The sequence below is a fragment of the Peromyscus californicus genome, unplaced genomic scaffold, assembly GCF_007827085.1.
Source record: "Peromyscus californicus insignis strain IS unplaced genomic scaffold, ASM782708v3 Scaffold_6__1_contigs__length_162567912, whole genome shotgun sequence".
Classification (NCBI taxonomy): domain Eukaryota; kingdom Metazoa; phylum Chordata; class Mammalia; order Rodentia; family Cricetidae; genus Peromyscus; species Peromyscus californicus.
In genome coordinates, this window is record NW_026294584.1 from 71,865,783 (window position 1) to 71,880,157 (window position 14,375).

Sequence of the window (14,375 nt, forward strand, 5' to 3'; positions counted from 1 at the left end):
AATCGAGGATTACAAAAGGCAATTCCAAAAGGGAAATACAGCAGGCTACCATTTCAAACCATTCTCTGTTCTATACGGCTTCGTTTCTGCTCGCTTGCCATACAATAATCTGTTTGGGAAAACTATTCTTTTAACGTAAAAGTCAATTGTAGAGCTGAGGCTCCTTGCACTTGTGACCAGAACTGCCTTTCTCTGGACTGTCAGAGGTTGGATGGGCCAGAGGCACAGGAGACATCGGCCCTTCCTAGATGGCAGTCATTCCTTACTGCCCTGTTTCACCTGCCAGGGGATCGAATGCTTTTGAAACATCCCTTAAATGTCCCGTCCCTCTTCAGGGACATTGCCTATTCATTCTGGAGTTTCTCTACAGCCTGTTTCAGCCTTTCCCTTGTATTTGTAAAACTGTCCTTTGAATCAGCCCACAGAAGCATTCTTCGTCATGCATTTTAAGGTTTTAGTAGTTGCACCTCGGATTCTCTGTCCTGGGCTCTAGGCCTTGGTCTTGTCTCAAGAGTGCCCGGGAGATGTGACCAAGTCATAAGGGTTGGCCAAATGTTTCTCAACGCACTCAATCCATTTGACATCACAGATTTAAGTAACTCAAAGCGGTTTTCTGTTATCCCATCATCCTCCTGCTTTCCAGGTTAATCATTGAAAATAAATATTTTAAAACAAAGTGCATTCTGGGAGGCCGCAACACTCTACAGACACAGATAACCAGATCTGGGACAGCTCTAAAATCGTGCGATTGATCCTACAAGCCAGGAACAAAAATCAATCCCGTTGCTCTTTAATTGGCTTTATGTGTAGTGATCAGAAGGCAATTGCTTCCCTGGTAGAAGCATTTCCATTCCTTTCATCCTGGGTTTTCTGCGCTGGTCTCTTTCTTCCCTCTTACTATTGACACAACTAAGAATAAAGGGCTTTTCCCATCAGCTTTCCTCCTTGTCTTTCATCTAACTCACTAACACAGTCAGCCTTCTTTCTTCATGTTAGTCTGTTCTTAGTCAGACTTGCTTTGCTCTTGGACTGACTATAGTCTGGCAGAAGAATTGACATACAAGCTCTTTTCCTCTTAAAGATGAAGATTTTAATACGTGTTTCCCTTTCCTTTCCTTTCCTGAGACCCTGTGCCTGTTAGAACTCACTATATAATGCAAATGACTTGAGCAATCAATTTCTGTTCGTCATTCTCAGGCCACCACCTCCTGAGTCACAGAATTACAGACAGGTGCCACCATGCTCCTTCTGTGCGTTGTTGGGTATCAAACCCACAGCTCCATGCATGCTAGGCCAGAACTCTACCAACTGACCAGGCATGGATATACATGCCTCTAAATACCAGCACTTGAGAGGTAGAGGCAGGCAGATCTCTGTGAGTTCCAGGCCAGGGGCCTACATAGTGAGACCCTGCCTCAAAAAAAAAAAAAAAAAAAAAAAAAAAGAACACTACCAACTAAGCTGTCTGTAGCCCCTTGTGCTTATTTTTAAACAGAAAGCTCTTAATAAAAAATAATTTGATCTCTCCAAATGCATATCCCTCCCCTCCAAACAAGAAGAATTCACTCTCTTTGGAATACTTTGAACTTTTTCTAAGCTAATACAGACCCTCGGTTGCATGTGGGAGCTACACAGTCATTTTAAGGTGAACTCATGAAGGGCAGGCCTGAGTTCTGGAGGCCCAGCTGCTGTACGGTTCTGAAACTCAGAGCTAAGGGACACAGAGGCAGAAACAGGCTGGAGAGCCAGCAGGGATCAGAGCAGCAGTGTGCCCACACTGGAGTTGAGTTGAAAGTGGGCTGAGGAAAACGGAGGGGCACTCACACAGCAGCTCATAACAGGCAAAGTTTCTTGAAGATTCTTTAACATCACATGTGGTTTCTGTTTCTTAAACTCGAACTGGGGTATGTGTATGCCGCTCTTCTACAATCACACTAGCATGGTGCATTTCACGGAAAAAGAAAGAACAACTGAACTATCATATACCACAGCATGTGTCTGCCACCCTTCCCTAGCCTGGGGCATCATGACCCATCCCCTCCCATCCCTCTCTCAATGAGGCGAGGCCTCAGGAGTGACCCAGTACAAAACCTCTGCTCTTTGGAAAGCCAACTTCAGGCTGCCTCTGCGGTTTGAACATCCCCTCCAGCTGTAATGATGCTGACAAGTGGGGCTTCTGAGCAGAGACTGGGTCACAGGTCCCCGCCCTGGTACATGGAGTAATGCCTTTGTGGAGGTAGCAGGCTAGTTACCACATACATGGATAAAGTATACAAACAGAAGTCAAATGAGCCACACCCTCAACACATACAGAGAGAGAGAGAGAGAGAGAGAGAGAGAGAGAGAGAGAGAGAGAGAGAGAGAGAGAGAGAGAGAGGAGAGTGAGCAGCTCCTACATCAGCCCAGGCTGTAGCTCCGAGATGCGAGGGGCCTGTGGGGAGGAGTCAAGAACAGTAAGAATAGAACACTGCTGGGGATTTGAAGACAGAATTTTGCTCTCCTGGTTAAACTGACAGAGAAGTCGTGCTGACTAAGGCAGGTTGCACTTTTGCCCTGAAGAGCCCTATCTCCTAGGGGAATGTGGTCTAGCTAACCAAGCATCTTAATGCTTGAAAACCAATTTCAAATCTTGACTCTATTTTCCATCAGAAAAATGTGGATGGTGCAATTTTAGTCAGTTCCAACTTTAATGTGATGACCCTACACATCACCTGATTGTTGGTTTATAGTCGGTCTTCTGGTGCTGGGGAAGGCACTGCCTGTGCCCTGAGCCCTGGCCCAGTAGCTTCTTCTCTCCTGTCCCTTGAGGCACTCCCATGGGGACAGATAGCACAGGAGAGACAGTCCGCATCCAGGGCATGCCTCTCAAAGTGTGCTTCTTGGGCCAGGTGAGGGCATCACCTGGGAACCCACCAGAAATGCGTATTGTCTGTTCCAGCCTGGACCTGCTGAATCAGGAGCTGGAGATGGAGGCCAGCCATCTGTCTCAAGTGTGAGGACCAAGGCTCTCAGGGCTGTTCTGGCTTTGTTCTGCTTCCTATCCACACCTTCCCTACGTCCTGAGGACACAGGAATCAAAACTATTTGGCTTGCTGATACTGGTGGACCATCTCTGTGCTAGCTTTCTCGTGGATCTCAAAGTAGACATCCAGGCATCCCATGGCCCTCTTTGTTTCTTCTCCATATCCTTCCTCCTAGATGCTATTCCCACCCTTTAAAGATGTCTTGCCTTTCTTCTTTGCTAGGTCTAGCTTTCCCAAACTCTCCCATGTTTCAGAGATCAACTACAAACCCTTGTATGGATATGGTCTGTGGTTAGTGCCTGACTTAGCCCTCTACCTGTTCTGGCATTATACCACTGATGCTATTTTGTATTAAAGTTAACAGAATTATTCAAGTTCACATCTAATGATTCACAGTGATGTTTATTCATATTTTAAGTATTCTCTTATGAACCCCACCTCTTTCAGGATAGTTCACATATTTTCTTTATCAGTGACTATGCATAAAACATCCTTGCGAGATCTCTTTCTGCTTTGAGAAAACCTTTGCCTTAGTAAAAATAATAAATTCCTATGACTCTGCCAGGAATACCGTGACTAGCGTTTCCACCCCCCAAGATCCTAACTCCTTCACTTAGTGCTTAATGAGCAGCTCCTAATCTGGGATTTACGTGACTGTTTTGCTAATAAAAGCCGATGCATAAGTGATGCTCTCATACCCACACCCTGCCTTAGCTCCCACTTCTCTGTTGTCTCCAGCATAATGCTGGCTGAGCCATTGGTAAGCAGTTTCCTCTGGCTGTGCCCTTTCACAATCTCAGTCTTGCTTGACATCAGATCTAAATACACCCTATCTCCAGGTCCTGTTGGACAGAGCAGCAAGCTGCACTTTAGAGATGGTATCTCTTCCTTCCTTCTTATTTACATAGCCTCTGTCATCTCCCTGTCTCCTGTGGAAGGAAATTAAATAGCCTAGGAAAAGCCTCACAAAGGCATATTGGTTGGCATCCAGCACCTTGTGTCCTGTTAGGTAATTACACATCGATTGTGTGATGAATTGTTCCAGTGTCTCCCTGGCCATTTCCACCAGGCATTTAATTACACTCCCTGGGTATCCTGTTGCTCGGCTGTGGTCCTCGAGGTTCCATGGGTTCTCAAGAACAGGCTGACTGTTATGTCTTCAATACTTGCCCATTTAAGGATGCATAAAAGGCTCATTTGTGTTCCTATAGTCTCCCTTGCTTACGTATATAATCCAGCCACTTTCTGCCTTAGTTCATAGGGATTTAAGTTGCCTCAGCATATCTTGCTTAAAAATTAAAGATGTCTTCCACTCAATGCAGCAAATGGAGAGGCCTGCACACAAATAGAGGACTTGACCCACCATTAGCTAGAAAGGCCTAGGAAGCATAGAATGAACCAAGTCCTTGAGACAGAGACTATACAGTTCTCAAAGCCAGTCTAACCCCTGCCAAGAGAACTTTGCTGACCACTGATGGTACAGTAACATTAACATTAACTTTGAAGAGTGAGTTGATACACATGAAGCAGTTAGATTAGAGACAGACCTGGCAGCTGTACACAGGAAGTACCGGGGTTCATTCTTGCCCACTCCCAAACACGGTGAAGCTAGAAGGAAACTTCAACCTGTAGCTGAGGAAGGACTTCACCCCCAGCCATTTGGAGGAACAGCCTGCCCTTTGTGTTTAGCACATGCGCATTGGCAGAAAGGCCAAGACAGCAGCAGGAAGCAGGCATCCAGTTCCCTTCTCCCTCACCTGCTGGTGGCAGCCTGCTAGCAGAAGTGACCAGTGCTGCTCAGTGGGGGCTGAAAGGCTGGGTGGAGTTGTCGTTTGTAACTCTTCCTGGACATGTAAACTGTACTGGCTTTAATTTCAGGAACAAAGCTGGTGTCACCTCCTATCAAAAGTCTAGGAGCCATTGAAGCTGACTAATGATTTGTGTTTTAACGTTTGGAGAGAAGAGTGTGAAGTCCTCCACTTTGAAATACGTAGTTTTAAAAGTTGGATTGATGGGCAATAAAGGATGAACAAATAGATATGCTTCAAAATGCTGTGGATTGTCAGTGAAGTGTACATAGGTCTGCTGTGAATCCCTTTGAACCTTTCGTATATTCAACCAAATGTATGAAGGTTTTCACACAAAAGCATCAAGAAAGCCAAGACAATCTGTGCAAGCAGAGAAGGCTGAGAAGCAAAGCTGTTCTCTGGGGTGCTGGGCCCTGACAGACAAGACACAGGCTCAGTGTAAACTCTGCTGAAGTGCACAGGCCATGCTCAGGAGTCCGTACTGTGGAATTCAGAATGATCAGAAGTGAGGACAAGCATAAGAAAGTGCTCTCACTATTTTATTTATTACTCTTCTGGGGAGTTCTTGGGGGAAAGCCTACTCTAGAAGCAGTGTATTGGATTTTTGTTTTGGAGTTTTGTTTTTGTTTTTTGAAATAATAGAACAAGCTTATAGAAAAATGAGTGCTAGACCTGAAATCGGGGCTGGGCTTCAGTCTTGGCTTTATTGAGCTATTCGAGTAAACTGGTACCCACTCTGAGCTGCAGCTTCCTGCCCTATGAGAAAGATGCAAAGGCACACAGCCCACCAGCCTGGTGCAAGAACACATGTGAAAGCACTCTGGAGGCATGAAGAACTCACAGGAACGTGAATTCTCAGGGCGCAGTATTATCTCCAAGGGAAAGACTTGATCTGAGAGAGAGACAGAGACAGAGAGAAACAAAGAGTTAGTCACACAGAAAGAAAGTGATGCAGATAGAGAGACGAGCTGTCTTAAAATATAAACCACAAATGTGCATACACAACATAATAGATAGTGAGTTTGTCGTCAGAATTGAATTTTTATTGGGCAGGGGTTGCAGGGACTTGCCTAAACACCCTCCAGAATAGACTGTTTCTGCAAAAGAGATTAACACTTACTGAACAAATCTTTCATTTCCACTGTAGCCTAAGCTCCATCAGTCCTCCTTTCTCTTTCTTTGTGCATGCATTAAGCTTTGAAGGAAAGAATTCGCTAAGAGGAGAGAGGACGTAGGCAACTGTGTTCACCGACCTGCCCCTAACTCCCCCAAAGTCAGCGGGCAGCATCTCTCCTGTAGCTCCAGCTCCTCGGGCTTGGGAGGAACGTGGAGAATTTAACGCAGCTCAGAGGAATGAGAGAGATGAACTGAGGGCTGGAGTGGAGCTTTTTAGAAGGACTAAGAGAACAAGGGTTATTTAGTGTGAGGAAGAACGTGCAATCAGGGGCCAAGATCACGTTTAATGATCAATCCTTGTTCTCTGGAGAAGAGTCTGGGTTCTCATTTCCACTGGAGGCCCAAGCGAGGCAAGAGGCATAAACTGAAGCAAAAAAAATGCAGGGTCAGATGTATTCAGAGGACGTTTCTGCCCCTAATGGAAATCCTGGATTGTATTTCTCTTTACAAGGTTTCTTATTTTAAAACATGACACCTGCTTGTAGGAAGTATCAGAAGGATGGAAATGCTGGCAGGGTAACTCCATTTAAACCACACACACACACACACACACACACACACACACATACATGTATATACACACACATACACACACAGAGTCTATTTTTAAGTAAGCTTATAAAATAATATTTCCCTATAACTTTTTCAAACATTCTTAGTGTTGTATATCTTTCCTTCCCACTCACCCTATACAACCCCTCTCCCCTGTTAGTCCCTCCATTTTCTCCCTTTCATAGCTCCTGTGCCCTCCCATCCTCCTCCCTAGAGCTCTACACACATACACACACACACACCCCACCCCACCCCTGCCCCACCCCTGCCCCATCCCCGCCCCACGATCCCTTTTTACTTCTTTGGCTTCTGCAGTTATTTCAGGTTAGATATTCGAACCTAAAGATTCAGAGCTAGGGGGCACAGATGAGGAAGAAGGAGGTGTTTGTCTCTGTGGGGGTTGAGTACAGTGTTTGCAGTGAGGTAGAGGAGATGCTGCTTTTTAGTGGAGAGGCCCAAGGAGAACCAACTAGCTCGTGTGGGTTTCCCCTCCAGCAATGAGGAAGCTGTGAAGGGTTTGGAGCAACATGAGGATTGTCTTTTTCTGGCTCACTCTAAAACATAGATCTGGGGACAAGGACAGTTCAGACCGAACCGCTAGTGAAAATTCTGTTTTGGTGGACCAGGAGAACAGATTCACGATGGTGGACATAGAAAGAGACAACTGGAATAGCATCTAAGAGGAATGCACCACAGGATGGGAGAGGGTGCACTCTTTATGATAGTGCCCAGGAGCCCTGAGTAAAGTCGTTCACCGAGATGCTGAGACACCAAGTGTCGCAAGTGGAATCTCTATACCAGCCACTCTAATGGGGCTGGAATAGACAGTACTGGAGATTTTGACAATGTGTGTGGGGGCGGGGGGAGGGGTGTCAACCCAACGATTCCAGCGGAATCAATGTTTTCTGTTGTTGCATTTTCTTCTGTGCTTTGGAAATTGCCATTCCTCTCCATGTAGATTATCAGCATCTGGTTAGTATGTCACCCTCATGCCTTTTCATGACCTTCAAGGAACGTAGCCTTACAAGTCTTCCTCTGCTCATACGGGATGATAGCCTCTGCCTGGCCTACTTGTTGGGAGAACCAACATGTCTGTACTAAAGGAACCTGTCCAGTATGTCTCCTCCTCTGCCTCTCCCAGCCCTGCCCTTAGGGATGCTCTGGATCAGGGGTCAGTAGGCCTGAAAAGAAGATCAAAACCAGAAGCACAGGCCCAATGTTCAAGGGAGGACACAGTGTGTGGGTGCGAGTCTGGGTGTAATCGCTGGTCCTTTTCAAATGTGCCCATAAGAAGTCTGGACATCACATCTTCCCCCATTGTGATCCGTGTTCTGTGGCTGCCTATCTAGTGAGATCTAGGAAATCTTCACTTCATTGAAGTCCATCCTAGACAAATAATTAAACAGCCTCTCGCCTCCAGTATGTATGTGCAGCATATACATGTAGTGCCCATGGAGTCGAGAAGAGGGCCTCAGATCCCCTAGAACCAGAGCTATAATCCACCATGTGGGTGGGAACAAATGCAGATCTCCTCCTGCAAGAACAGCTGATGCTTTTAACCACTGGGCCATTTCTTCAGCCCCGGACAGTGGATTGTTATTACACGTTCTGTTGAAGAAAGGAGAGAGTCATCTCTCAGGGCCCAGTCTCAGGTTCAGAGGGCTTAAAGTAATGCCCCGAGGAGAAGGCGGCTTTGGGTTCTAGAAAGAAGTGGGGATTTGGATGTGCTCAGTTTTCAGTCTATACCATGCACTTTGAATTATAAGAATGAAAATTCCTGGGCTTTTATTTTATTTCCTTTTCAGCAGAGACCTTTGGTTTCTAATTAGAAAGGCATTAACCATCTTTAATTTTTGTGGATGGAATTGCCCCAGTATGACCAGTTCTAATCTCCCATCAAAGGCCCTTTCTCCCACATTTGATGTGTATCTCAGAACCCAGCAGTCTGGCTACCTCATTCAAGAGGATCCTAAATTAGGTTTTAAAAAAATATTTCTGTTAAGTATAAAGTTAACATATACCAGCTGCTGAGGGATTATAAAAGCTTTGTTTTTTTTTCTTTTCCAATAATTGGAAACCTTGTTTACAGAAGACTCAACGATCTGCTTTAAATGTCTTTGTGTTGAATATAAAAGAATTTGTGTTTATCTAAGGAACAATAATCTGACTATAAAGAAACTCATTTAAGGCTTACACCTCCTGTCTCTCAGGGCTGCTGTCACCAGAATGTTCTTCCAGGCTTTGCAAATTGCTGAAAAGTCTTCCTTAAAATTAGCAAAATAAGTTGGGGGATAAACCCAGTAGTTTGGGAAGAAATGTAATTCTGAACCACAGGGAAAGGATGCAAGACTCAGATATCAGGACATTGAGGCAAATTTATTGGAGTTCCTGTTGACAAAGTGGTTGATAGAACTCAGATCACTAGGGAGAGGTTTTAAGGTATTCATCCCCAGCAAAGAGAAACCCCGAGTCTACCAGATGAGCAATTAGTGAAAGTGAAGAATTTCAGGAGCCAACCAAGGCCTTAACATTTTTTAATCTTTGCTGGAACAGGAGAGAAGTCCTGAGATCGAGAATGTCATACAGAGGCTGGTACTATCTCTGAGTCCTCACTTACCTCCTTGTGGTAAAGAGAACTTAATGAAATAACGCATAGAAAACACAGAATCTGTAGCAACACTCAGCAATGTAAGACCATCGCCTGGACTGTTCCAAGTCTCATGGTTTATATAGGCAATGCCTCATCTGATTTCTGAAGCTGTCATATTAATGTAGCATGTCTTAACAGTACCAATATTATTAAAGATTGAAGAAAATGAGATGCAAAGAAGTCTAATAACCTCTCCAGGGTCGTGCAGCAGGTAGATTCACAGTGAGGAAAGACTGCATCCATTTTCTTCCCCTCATTCTGTTGACTTCTGCTGAGCACAGAGCTCTTTACTCTATGAACACTGAATACCTGCTACTATGGCTCACTAGCCATTTAGCCATCCTCTTTCCTCAGTTCACAGCCTACTTTACAAGTTCTCGGACGCCTGGCACCTTCTAAGATCCTAAGACTTTTGTGACTCCTCTTTGAAGTGCAGATTCAAGCTCCATGGTGAAGGCAAGGCTCTGGTCCTGATGACTTGGTGACAGTCTTTTCCATGATACTTTGAGTAGGAGGGTGCCAGCCTGTGGAAAGTGGCTTCTTCCAGAGCTTTGTGTTGCCCTGATTGGCCTAAGTTTAAACATAGAGGACAATCTCCTTCTTTTCCCCCAAGGAACTGTAGTTAGTGTTTAATAAGCTTGGGCACACCCAAGGGCACCACCAACTCTGTTCCAGTTAGGGGTAACATCCATATCTTTGACAACAGCATTTCATTGTTTATTTTTATTATAGTATGTGCTCAGTGGAGAAGGGTAATGACATCCCTAGTCTGTTCAGCTCTATATCTCACAGAGGCATACGTATGCATTACTCTCCTGAGTGTGTTAAACAACTAGAAAATTTATCCTACAATGTTTCATATTATATAAAAAAATCTCACTATGGTGCTCAATTGTTATTTAGGAGAATTTTAGCAACATTTAGAAATTTGATCTTTTAGGGTGCTTTAGCAAAAAATTGTCAGTTTTTGCCACCTGAGTGGAGTATAGGCTCTCCATGCCTAACTCATTCTGTAGGATTGTATGAGGCTCAGATGCATACTGTCTCTACCCTGTGCCAGACATGCAGAGGGTCCTGAGAATGGGATGAAGACGAGGAAAGACATGACTGCTACTTCAGAAAATTCTCAGAAAGCTGGGTACCATGGCACATGATGTGTGGCCAGCACTTGGGTGGCTGAGATAAGTAGAATTCTTAAATTTGAGGAGTTCTGCCTGGGCAGCATGGAAGGGTTCCCTCTCAACAAGAAAACAAAATAAAACAAAACCCCTCCAGGCTCAGTGAGAGACTCTCTCTCAAAGAATTAGGCAGAGAATGATAGAGACAGACACTCAGTGTCTTCCTCTGGCATCCGTGTGTTCCTGTAAGCATAAGCACATGACATGCACATACTGTGTGCATATAAACACACATACACACCCAAGAGGGAGAGTCTGGCCTCCATGTGTTTCTATGGATATGCACACATGACATCCACACACACTGTAAACACACGTGTGTGTGTGTGTGTGTGTGTGTATGTGTGTGTGTGTGTGTGTGTGTGTGTGTGTGTGTGTGTGTGTGTGAGAGAGAGAGAGAGAGAGAGAGAGAGAGAGAGAGAGAGAGAGAGAGAGAGAGAGACTATCATGGCTAGGGGAGCTGTGTCTGGGGAGAGAGCTTATTGGGTTGTACTGGGCCACAGCGTAGAGGTTAGCAGTCTCACTGGACAAGACCCTGTCCCTCTCAGTCTTGATACTGAGCTGACAATGTTTTGTTCATATCCAAGGATCTACTATCATCCAGCTTGAAAAACTGTTGAGGCTCTGTGTCTTTTCCAGGGTCCTTTAACTAAAGAGTAAGTGCTGGGCTGGTTTAAGGCTCGCTGGAGTGTGTACTCTGCTGAGACCTCTGCCAGCAAAGAGTTTAGAAATAGAAAAAAGATGGTCTTTAACCCCAGCCATTTTCTCTATCATGAACAATTATAAATATATATAATATATTATGTAATATATAATAGTATGTTATGATATATAAATATATACATATATTTATATATTTGCAAGAGCTACAGAAAGGACCAAGGAAAGGAAATTGGATCAGCTTGTTCTCAGAACAGCTTTACAGTGGGATCTGTGGTCATGGGGCCCAGGACATCCTTGCTTCCTCTCTCTTGCCTATGTAAAGCCCCCAAATGAAAAGAATATAAGAACACCAGCATGCCTACCTAAATTCAAATTCAGAAAAGGCGGAGTAAGAGTTGTACCATACTTCTCTGGCAACATTTGGAGCCTCTTCTCTGGCTCCATTCCATGTGCACAGTGTTCTTTGTGACTTGTGTCCCTGGTTTATGTTCTAGTGGTTTCTCACATAAGGAACTTGCCCCTCACTTGGATCCAAGTCTCCTCTGGGAAAGATCTTATTTGGGGGACTTTAAGATTTCCCTATTTGGTAGTCTGTGTCAGATTTTTTTTCCTTGTGACCCCCACGTGTCCTGAGCACAGAACCCCAGAAACTCTTCATAGCTGTGTCCTCCATGTATCTGCTCAGCAGCCATCACTGCATGAACAATGACAAGGCTAAGCCCTAAACCTAATACATGTGCTGTGTATTTTCTAAAGTGATGAGTGAACTGAAAGCGATTGTTTTCTTATTTAGAATCAGTTAGATTCAACAGTTATTGACCTCTTACCTACAGCCCAGGAGTTAGGAGTTAGCTTTACCTACCATGCTGTCCACATGAGAAGATTGATTAGTTACTCATCTCCTGAGGGAGAAATGAGGATAGGGAGATGGAATAGGGCTAAAAGCTGCACTCAGATTTCACACCTTGTATTATAGATTAGCCAAAAAGATGGGAGTGAAAACTTTCCCTTCTAGAGAATGAACCATTTCTAATTTTGGAATATTAGATCTCCAGGAATGGAAAGAGATTTTGGCATCATGTGTTGCCTATATCCATTAGCTTTCCTAGATCTCGAATGCACACTGATGTGGCAATTGAATATCAGTAGTATCAAATAAGAACTTCAAAAGTCAACAGAATGATAGCAGTGACAATGTTCAGCTCATGTTTTAAAAGTTACTGATGTGTAAAGTTACAATAGAACACAGCATTTATAGAAAAGACACCTGCTAAGAGGGGGCCTCTTCACACACTCTGAGCTTTGGTTGATTATATCATTCAGACATTTCTTCACAAAAACATGGAGCAGTCTTCACACCTCAAAGATCAAGAGTTACAGCAGGCCTTTGATTGAGTGCCTTTCAGGTGTGAAATGAACAGAAGAGAGAACACATGTTTAGAAGTGTCTAGATGATTAGCTGTGTGCAAGTTAGATTTGTTTTAGGTAGATTGTGAGGTGGTCTTCAGAGCCCTGGATCCCCCTTCTGAAATTTTCTCATGGCCTATAATATCCTATGGCCCTTTATCCTTTGGGGTAGAGGGGAGATGGAAATACACCAGGAACCTGCCTGGTACCTGGAAATCCAACCATTGTGCCTATCTGTGATCCTTGTTGGGAGAACAGTGTATTTGGCCATAGACAGAGCTGACTATAGACAGACAGAAAAATCTGCCAGGCTCGTATCCTACACCTGTCAGCAGACACACATTTGCTTCCAAATGTTCAACCATCAATAAAACTTCTAGCTTCACGTGGTTCAACTGGAGTGTCTCAAGTGGAGTGAATTTGGAGTATCCCAAGACTTAAAGCAGGACCGAGAGCCAAATGTGAAAATCTGTGCTCGTCTCTTACCAAGCCAATACTGTGAGCATCAGAAAGCAATGTTCTTATGTGACAGATGACATGTGTGATCACATAGAATGTAGTCATCTCAGTCTTTCCCTCCATGTGCTGTGCCACTGGTATCAAGTGAATTGTGACCCATTACTAGGTATTTGTTGAAAAATAAAGAAGAATGCTAGAAATACCAATTTTATTGGAGAAGAAACCAAATGATATTTGCTTTATTTTTTTAATCCAGATGCAAACCCTTGTTTATTTATAAGTACAAAACAAAACAATTAAATGAAGATTGAAATAAATGCTTAAGTTTTATTCATGCTAGAAGTATCTGTCTTGTTTTTAGGATGAATTTAAAATATCTTTTAAAATCCTTTACTCTTAAAATAAGCAACACATTGTTTCCTTTGGGGGGGAACTGTTATTTATTATTTTGAAAATTCTTTATTGTATTCATTTGGTTTGGGTGGGAAATGAGCCTAATGAATATAAAAATGTAATAATTCTGCATTGTTTCTATCCATGAAGATGTGTTGATTAATTCCAAAGTTTCATGGATCTCTGATTTAGTGAATGAATCTATAATAAAATTAGAACCAGGACACTAGCTGTTTATCTGAATCACATTTTTATCTAGCTGATTTGAATACAAATGCATTGTTAACATTTTTCTTTTTTTTAATATAGGTGGAAAACAGACCAAAATATTATGGAAGAGAGTACGTATTATACTATTCTGTGTTTTAATAATTTAATAAGTAGTTACTTCATATGTCATTCAAATATTAACTATTAAATATTCCCTAACGTGGTCTTCATCACATGTCCATTGTGTAAGAGTGTAGTAAAAAGAATAAACGCAATCAGACAGCTTTGTGTTGAATTTTCCTTCCCATACTTGGTGTCTGGTTTCCACTAAGATACAGAATCAGCTTCCGGGTGCTTGGCCAGTGCTTGAAATGGAAAGCTCGCCATCAGCTCACCATCAGCATTTCATTTCCCTCTCTACCCTGATGCAACACAAACACTTTGGTGCCAGAGACCATTCACTGCAGTTGAATTCCTGATTGTCAGGAACCTCATAGCACAGTGGTCAGGAAAAGCCTCCTGTTTCCCTTCAGTGTCTTTCTCTGGACTTGGATGGATCAGCCAGATTGCCTTAAGTCCACTGTTACTCTTGTCCCACCCCAGCCACATTCTCCTTTACCTCCAGCTCTAGCCTTGTTTGACTCCCTCAGGAATTGAGCACAGGGCAAACACCATGACTAGTAAGGTCATTTGTAGTCTGAGACTGAAGTATAGAATGCCGTAGAGAGTGAGAGCTGTGGAATGGTCTGGGCGGGGGGAGATACGTAAGTCACCTCTCTTCCTAAGGTCAACCCTGTGGTATGATGAGGCAAAACTGCTTTCAAGTCCACCTCCTGGACTCTCTTGGCCAATGCAA

The 14,375-nt window shown here is 43.6% G+C and overlaps 1 protein-coding gene across 1 annotated transcript in view; it reads left to right on the plus strand.

Moving 5' to 3' along the window:
- The window catches only part of Chn2 (chimerin 2), a 282,989-nt gene that overhangs the window by 170,188 nt on the left and 98,426 nt on the right, over nt 1-14,375 (plus strand). Inside the window, exon 4 of the mRNA XM_052719368.1 lies at nt 13,619-13,650. Coding sequence (XP_052575328.1) covers nt 13,619-13,650 — 32 coding nt within the window. The remainder of the gene's footprint in view (nt 1-13,618; nt 13,651-14,375) is intronic.